The 8353-nt window shown below is 55.9% G+C and overlaps 4 protein-coding genes across 4 annotated transcripts; 2 read left to right on the forward strand and 2 right to left on the reverse strand.

Moving 5' to 3' along the window:
* Positions 1–379: 379 nt before the first annotated feature.
* Positions 380–649, reverse strand: SDRG_15589 (hypothetical protein; the record flags this gene model as incomplete). Its single annotated transcript, XM_008621767.1, has 2 exons — positions 380–549; positions 601–649. The coding sequence occupies 2 exons, from the start codon at positions 647–649 to the stop codon at positions 380–382; spliced, it is 219 nt and encodes a 72-aa protein (XP_008619989.1).
* A 560-nt stretch (positions 650–1209) lies between these two features.
* Positions 1210–1667, forward strand: SDRG_15590 (hypothetical protein). Its single transcript, XM_008621768.1, has one exon. The coding sequence runs from the start codon at positions 1236–1238 to the stop codon at positions 1554–1556; it is 321 nt and encodes a 106-aa protein (XP_008619990.1). The 5' UTR covers positions 1210–1235; the 3' UTR covers positions 1557–1667.
* Positions 1668–2482: 815 nt separating this feature from the next.
* SDRG_15591 (hypothetical protein) lies at positions 2483–4372 on the forward strand (the record flags this gene model as incomplete). Its single annotated transcript, XM_008621769.1, has 3 exons — positions 2483–2801; positions 2861–3537; positions 3587–4372. Exons 1-3 carry the CDS (start codon positions 2501–2503, stop codon positions 4370–4372), a joined length of 1764 nt encoding a protein of 587 aa, XP_008619991.1. The 5' UTR covers positions 2483–2500.
* An 864-nt stretch (positions 4373–5236) lies between these two features.
* On the reverse strand, positions 5237–6648 carry SDRG_15592 (hypothetical protein). Its single transcript, XM_008621770.1, has one exon. The coding sequence runs from the start codon at positions 6613–6615 to the stop codon at positions 5284–5286; it is 1332 nt and encodes a 443-aa protein (XP_008619992.1). The 5' UTR covers positions 6616–6648; the 3' UTR covers positions 5237–5283.
* Positions 6649–8353: the final 1705 nt, after the last annotated feature.

Below are 8353 nucleotides of genomic sequence, written 5' to 3' on the forward strand. Positions count from 1 at the left end.
CGTAGGTTCATGCATGGATTCTGCATGAGTACAGTGCAGCTCGTATAATGAGACTAGAGGAGAGCAGCTGCTGGTGTACTTGGGACGCCAGGTATAGCTCCAGGTATGCACATTCTTTCATTAGTGGGGTTCTAGTCAGGGTTCTAGTTGGCCATCAAACCTTGATGGAATGACGAACGGGTCCAATCCAGCGATCTCATTGGCTAAAACTCCTGCAAAATTCAAAAGTTCCATCAAGCTCCATCAACCATCAAAACTACGAACTGGCTACTTTCATCACTCAGAACGCCAAATGCTCCATCAACAAAAAGGCTGATGGAACGTTTGATGGAAAAACGGGTCAAACGGGTGTCAGAGTCGCATGCCATCTTATTGGCGATTAAATCTCCATAGTGAGCGGCGCAACCATATCGATTTCTTCTTGGGTAGCGCCTGCCTTCTTCAAGGCCTCCCGGGCTTGGGCCATCATCTCAATGGCCGCAAACTTTGCGTGCACGAGCTTGGCATCCGCGAGAGTCGTCTCCATCGCTAAACGCGCTTTCTCCATAGCTACGCGCTCAGTCTCCAGGTCGAGGCGTCTTTCCTCGGCGACTAAGCGACCCTTCTCGATGGCGGAAGGATCGCCAGTCAAGCTCGAGAGCGCGGCCATGACGTCCTTGCTCTTGACGCGCTTCGACGGAGAGGTCGAAACAAAGACCCTACGTTTGCCTTGGCTGGGAGCGCGGCTGGTCGTGGTAAAGGGTAGACCCGGCATGCGAACGCTAGCCGTTGTGCGCTCAGACGCCGAAGCACGGGGTGAGGCAGGACGCGGGATCGTCGGCGGCACGCGCTGTATCATCATCGGTCATCAAAGTGGGGTTCAAGCTGATCTTTTTTGATGGAAATGTACTTGGCGTCACCCTTTTTTTCGGCACTTCTGATTGGACAAAAATTGGCGAATTGTTTTTCCATCAAGCCGTTCCATCAAGATTTGATGGTCATCTTGAATCCCACTATTGCAAAGTTCTCGCCCTGCACTGCCTCTCGTTGCCCCGACTTCTGGTAGCAGCCTCCGACCAGAAATACCAGAGAATGACCAGAGGCTTAGGCGACCAGATGCAGATGAAAGCAGGCAAGCTTTCGACAATTGACGGAAAGCAGCTGCACTGTCTACGCTTATGGCATGAAAGCATGCATCCCGCGTGCAGCTTGACATCATTTCCGATTTTGCCAACTTCAAAGAAAGCACAAGCATCATGATGGCCCCGATCGCTCTCCTCCTCGCCATTGCCATTGCGCTCGCCCCTCAAGATGCGCACGCCGAGACCAGCGTCGCAAACAAAGTGAACGATGTCGACCCCTGGATTTTTGACCCCAGCCAGTGGTCCAACTTCCATGCTGCAAACCCCAACGCCGACGACGATGGCTCCGAGGCGCCGAAGCCGGTGGGCGATGTCGACCCCTCGATTTATGACCCCAACCAGTGGTCCAACTTTCATGCTGCCAACCCGAACGCGGATGGAGTGGCCTCGGACACACCCGTAATGTCGCCTGCGGCCCCATCGCCCGCGCACTAGTGTGTGTGCTTCTCGTGTGTCAACAAACCTTTTACGTAAAAACATAACTTCATTGTGCCATTCATCGCAAAGGAGTTTGAGCAACGCAGATTTAATTTCTCAAAACTTGCATACTACGTACACGTAGCACGCGCGGGACATTCGTCGCAAACCACGACCACGATGAATTCCATGGAGCGGTTCGAGAGATGCGCGCTGTCACTGCTCGCAACTTGGACCTTGTATCCGACTTTTGGAACCAACTGGGTCACGTTCTTTATAGTTCCATCCGGATGTTGCCTCACTTGGGGTCCGGTCCGCATGCACTGCCGAACGTCACATCGAGCAATTGTATCATCGAAGTGATATCGGAGTTCACGCTGCACTGTACAGTAGTACTATAAGAATCTCGAAGTATTGCTGATGGCTGCAATCTTAGTTTGGGACGTATTCCTCCGAGAGCGTCCATGTCGAAATTCGCTCGGCATATTGGGAACTGCTTTTGATTCTTATGACAAGCCTACGCTTAGCATCGAAACGCACACAATGTACACTGCTCAATTTTTTTGTGTAAATATCGCGTACTAGTAGTTTGTTTGTTATCCGTCGCCAGGATGATCGCCATGATCGCCACTGCCCTCCATTTCGAGGCGACCCAGAGGGGATCTATTTTATTCCATACAGATTTCAAGTATTCAATAAACAATTGCGGTGACCTACACTCCGACAAAACACGTGGCAGCCGGTGCAAGCAGGAAAGACGGACGAACGCCGTTCCACGAGACGACGTCCAGCTGGTGAGCAAAAACTCTCAAATGTCAAGGAGATCGAGTCTGCCTGCTGTACCGGTATACTGGATCTTGTCGTCGAAGGCGGTATACAGCGGACTAGCTAGAGTGCTAACACGACTAGAGTCTCCGTGATGGTCATTTTCCAACTTTCTTCGTTGCGACCCTTTCCGCATCATGCTGGCCCCGACTGCGCTTTTGCTCGGCATTGCGCTGACGTTGTACCCGGGCGACGTCGCTGCGCTCGAGGCCAACAATGGCAACTTTGACAACTGGAACACCAACCAGTGGGGCAATTTTCAAGCTCAAAACCCAACGATCAACAACAACAACAATGCCCAAGTTTGGGACGACAACAACCGGCTCCACAGCACTCCAGCCGTCGGTCCCGAGAACGGCTGGAACAACGGGGGACGCAACCCCGTGCCGTGCCCGGATGGACCGACCCGACCACCGACGCCTTGGACGCGTGCGCCTTGTCCGGATGAGCCGACGCAGCCACCGGCACCGTGGACGCGAGCACCGTGCCCCGATGAGCCGACTCGCACGCCTTGCCCTTCGCGCACCACTGCACCGTGCCCGACGACGTCGTTTCCTCCGTGCCCTACGGCTCCTTCTACCAGCAAGCCATGCCCGACGAAGACTCCGTGCCCAACAAAGACACCGTGCCCGACAACAACGCCATGGACAACGACGACGCAACCGCCTTTGCCGCCTGTTCCGACTTGGACACCACGTCCGACGCAAACACCGAGCCCTCCGACGCCAACCTCAACGCCTTCATCGACTCCGACGCCGGTGCCAACCCAAACGCCATCGCCGACGCCAACGCAAACGCCTCCAGCTCCGTACCCGACGACTCCCGCGCCAAGCCAGACACCGACGCCGACAACGACGATGCCGGTGACCAAGCCCCCGACACCGACACCGACGCAAACAACTTGGTCGCCGACGCCTCCGGTCACGACACAGCCTGTGTCGACGCAAACACCGTCGCCGACTCCAACGACAACGCAAACTCCTCCAACTCCGTACCCGACGACTCCCGCGCCAAGTCAGACGCCGACGCCGACCACGACGATACCGGTGACCAAGCCCCCGACACCGACACCGACGCAAACAACTTGGTCGCCAACGCCTCCGACCCCAACTCAGCCCGTGCCGACAGTATCGCCCACGCAAACGCCTTGCTCGCCGATGCCCCCGATTCCGACGTATCCGGCTCCTACACAGCCTCAACCGACGCCAAGCTTCCCGCCGCAGCCCAACCCGACGCCAAGCCCAACAGTGCCGGGTCCGACGCCCAGTAACCCGTCGCCGAAGCCTACCGCACCGGGTCCATCGCCCCCTGCCCCGGGGCCAACGCCGGCTACAACGACGCCGTCGCCCAAGCCCGGTCCGACCCCCGTGTACCCGCCACTTCCGACTGTGCCTGGCGTTTCGACTCCGTCGCCATCAACGCCGGGGTACCCCACGCCGAACCCGATTTTGACGCCGATTCCACCGTTTACTATTTCACCGACAGTCACGACCGTGAGCCCGGGGACGCCGACGCCGTCTGGCGGCACTTGCCAGTGGAAGTACGTGTGCGACGGATGCCGCGACTGGTTTTCGCAGTGCGGCGGGATTGGCTACAGTGGCCTGACAACGTGCCCCGCAGGCTCGATGTGCCAAATCCTTTCGCCGCAGTACTCGCAGTGTGTACCCACCGACTCGACCGCCCACGGCAAATCGTGCGTCGCGCGCGATGGCACCATGGACACCAAGGCATGCTCCGCAGGCTACACGTGCGAATGGATGGGACCTGGTATCGCTCAGTGCCATCGCCGCACCACCAGCTGCAACCAGCCCAACCCGGTCCCAACGCCTGCGTTGTCGACACCCCAGCCGAACCCGGTCCCAACGCCGGCAAGCTCTGTGCCAACGGCAACGCCAGCCACGACGCAACCAGCGTACGCTGCCAACCAACAAACCAGCGCTGCGAGTGGGGTCTTGGCCTTGTCGGCCAGCGTCGCTGCCCTTGCGGGCGTTGCTACATACCTCTTTTAAGCTTGCTTGCACGATCTGCGCATCTACGTGATCACATACAGTAGTTGTTTCGATATATTCCTTCACACTGTCAATTCATGTTGTTTCACATCAAACCTCTCTCGCTTTTTCAACGCCTGACGTGAGTGCCACGACGTTAGCATGCTGAAACATAAAGCCACTATTTGGTCCAGTCTTGTATAGATGTGGTCTTCAACTCGCAGCAACACCGTGTCGTTGTTTAAAGCACTTCTTTATGGGCAAAGCTCGCGAGCAGTAAAACGTTTGGACTGGCACTGAGTATCAGGCTGGTCCAACCGAATCAATTCTGGTTGTGTTGTCTTGTCGATAATGTGCACTGTAGTTACGACAACACAACCTCCGGGATGCGTCGCGTACGAGCGCGACTCCGTTGTCGCATCCGCATTTTGTACTGCGTTCATGTTGCGAGCTCTGAACACAAGAATTGGCGACCAAAGCTCTTTCGCAGCGCATCGTGTTTCGCCATGGACCCATTATCAAGGCGTTCAATGCCACCGCTAGACTCGAAGTTCGAACGTTCGCAGTACGTAATCAAGCTGGGTCGTGGCGACACAATCCTCGCATTCAGGGTTTGTTTCATGCAACGGACGATCACTCTCAAACAACAAATGCTCCGTCATGGTACTACGTCCAGCGGACTGCGTCCTGCACCAATGTCCGTGCAATCGCTCATAACAACACCCGAGCTCGCAGCTGTCCTCTGTGTCGGCGGTCGTCAAGTAGGCTTCTGGAGGTCTTTTGTATCCCTTTCAGCAGCGTGAGCGACGTCAGCTGCGTCGATGGGGCGCTTCCAGCGCATAACACGTCAGGACTTTTTCATTCAACGGCACTGTAGAAGTGTAAAAAGGATGCAAAATACCATGTCTCGTCATTAAATAAGTCGTCGAGGTTTACGCCGCGTTGACGTGAAGGTGGCGGAGGCGCTTTACGAGCGGAAACCCGTCGCAAATAGAGAGCGTCTCGAAGCACTCGTCGCCTTCGCTGCTAGCCGCGTCATCCATCTCGTCGTCGTCGTCATCCTCATCGTCGTCGGTCGTTGGCCACGCAAAGTCGAGTGTATCGAGCGCGTCCAGCTGCTTGGGCGTCAAGAGCGACCGGTTGCGCTGGAGGTCCGTGATGAGGTCCGCGAGGCGCATGTGCCATGTCTTCTTTGGCCACTCGAAATCGTCCTTTGGGACGCGGAACGTCTCGGGTACATGCAGATTGCCAAACCGGCGAAAGTACACTTGGAGCGCGAGGAGCTTCATGTCCCAGCTCAGCGTCACCGAGTGCCACACAAACCCGATCGCGTTGAGCTGGTCCTTGCGAGCCTGCGAGAGCTCTTTGGTGTTTTGGCGGATGTTGTGCACCGCGTGGCCGAGCTTCATGCCACCCGCGTCCTTGGGCCAGTCCGCACCATGCTTGGGCACGATAAAGCCGTACGGGACATTGAGGTGGCCGTGTATGGTCTTGTACGCGCGGAGCGCAGTCACCTTGGCCTCCCAGCTGAGCTCGAGGTAGTCCCACACAAACCCGAGCTCCATGAGCTGCGCCTTGCGCTCCGGCGCCATCTCGTCGGCGTTCTGGCGAATGTTGTGCACAGCGTGCCCGAGCTTGAGGTTCCACGTCTCGGGCGGCCAGATGTGCGCGTCGGACGGCACCTTGAAGCTGTACGCGACGAGGAGGTCACCGCGGAGTGCCTTGTACGTGCGCAATGCGAGGAGCTTTGTGTCCCAGCTGAGCTCGAGCACATTCCAGACAAAGCCCATGGCCGAGAGCTGCGCATAGCGCGGCGACTGCACGTCGGTCTTTTGGCGGATGCTGCGCACAGCGAGGCCGAGGCGCATGCCCCACAGGTCGCATGGCCACGACGCGTCATCGAACGGAACGCGAAAGTCCTGCGGAATACAGAGGTCGCCGTGGAGGCCCTTGTACGTCTCGAGTGCGATGAGCTTGAGCTCCCACTTGAGCTCGTTGACGTCAAAGACAAAGTTGATGGCAGTGAGCGCCGCAATCGTCTCGGGATGCAGCGTTCCGTTCTTGTAGTGCGTGCGTACTTGGGCCGTATTGAGCTTTGTGCCCCGGAGGTGCCCCGGCCACGGGTGCTCGTTGGGAATCGTATAAAACTTTGGAAACGTTGTAAACGACGCCGACGTCATGCCGTGGAAGAGCGTCGCCGCCTCGACAAACGTCGAGAAGCGGCGCGGCACCTGCTCGTCACGCTTGCGCTTTGGGGTACCCATGATGATGCCGAGATTGCAGTTGTAGCAACGCGCTGGAAATCCGAAAATGACATTGCCAGACGTGCGCCATCGTGTGTGTATTTTATTATTCTTTTTATATTTTATTACGTTGTATATTTTTAGCGCCACGTGTTTCTCAAGAGATGTCCAAGCGCCGAAGGATTTTGGAGTGGTGCCGAATTCTGCGCGGGGTTGCTTTGGCCTTGGTTGGTGGCGCTTTTTATCGTGGCTACTGCGCGACGTGCGTGCCTTCAGGTATCAAGTTGTGAAATTCCCTCCCACGACCGTGCAACGGTTGTGAGCTTAGGAACGCGTGGGAGCAACAATCCAAAGGATGCCTTGCCGTGGATCAAAGGCGCCTCCTTGCCCAAATCGGCAGGACTGGGCCCAATCTGTGCCAACAATCTGCCATTGGGCGTGAGAACCTCGGCCTTTCAACGTTGCACCGTGGCCACGGGCGCACGGTTGCAATCACTATCATAATTTCTCGCAGCTGATCGCTATTTGGTTGGTGGGAGAGCACTCGGTTCAGTGCTACGATAGCCGAACTCTATCACGGCAGGGTGCTGAGAGGGCAGGAGGTACAATGCATTGACCGGAAATCGCGTTGGTCTTTTGCGGTTGGGATGCAGCAACTCGCAAGAAATGATAGGGACGTTGGGAAGAACATGGGAAACATGGATCGTGATGTGCTACGGTTGAATTAAAATAATGCAAAAATGAAAACTGCAGGGTCGTTGCATGTGATCACGGACTGTGACACGGAAAATATATTGTTCATTTAATTAAACTACGTCCGCGATCCTGCACGAAAACGACTTGTTTTTTGTATGCAACGACCCTTGGCAGCAGCTGGATTCGTTTACTACAGTATTCAAGAAGCCCGATATCCCCACTTCGGTGCTCCGTAATCAACTAGTACTTCCTTCCACACACAACGTCCAGCCAAGCACCGGAGGAGAAAGATTTGCGGTGTATTTGGTTATGATTAGCCATGGGACGCCGGATGACTGGTCGCACTCGTCACCAAGCCGCCGTCGCTGCTTGTCGTCGCATACCAATTCAAACGATGGCCGTGTACAGGGTCGAGAGTTGCAGTTCTCTTGGCCCGAAGTATTGCGCCATCGCAAGAACCGTCTCTGGGTCATCCCACTCTTTTCAGTGGCGAGATGTCACCATTGTACTGGGACGCTCGAAGTTCGAAGTCTTTTTTGAGGATCCAGCAACATCGGAATCTAAGCTTGCACCCCGCGCCAATCGAAACGAACAACCATTGCGCCTATCAGCGGCTGCAATCACTAGCGACGATGTGGCCGTTGCACGCGTTTGTGAGCGAAAAATTGGGCGAGATCGCTGTGCTCATTGAAGCTGCTGCGTCGAGAACGCACGAGCGATTGCAAAATCCACCACGCCGATACCGCAAGACGAGCCACATTCATTACTGCGTGATGCTTGCCCATGTCCGTTGGATGTCGGTATGGACGTTGGGGCGAGAAATATCGCGTACAGTGCGCACGCGATCACACCGTCAGACTCGCCTGATACTGTAGTCGGACTTACCCTGGTAGCAGGCCCCTCTTAGGGCTTTTTGTTTGTGTTTTTGCTGATCGCAAGATTGATGATCGCGCTTGATAATTGCTTGGAAGACTCCGCGCTTGCACGGATCTCAAGTGAATGATGGTGGCAAGCTTTCTCGCGCCGATCGAACTTTTTTGCTTTTGCCAGCATCCATGCAAAT

This window comes from Saprolegnia diclina (assembly GCF_000281045.1).
Source record: "Saprolegnia diclina VS20 unplaced genomic scaffold supercont1.96, whole genome shotgun sequence".
Classification (NCBI taxonomy): domain Eukaryota; phylum Oomycota; class Saprolegniomycetes; order Saprolegniales; family Saprolegniaceae; genus Saprolegnia; species Saprolegnia diclina.

Coding starts and splice junctions, on each gene's coding strand:
- SDRG_15590 (XM_008621768.1), top strand. CDS start 1,236: ATGATGGCCCCGATCGCTCTCCTCCTCGCCATTGCCATTGCGCTCGCC.
- SDRG_15592 (XM_008621770.1), bottom strand. CDS start 6,615: ATGGGTACCCCAAAGCGCAAGCGTGACGAGCAGGTGCCGCGCCGCTTC.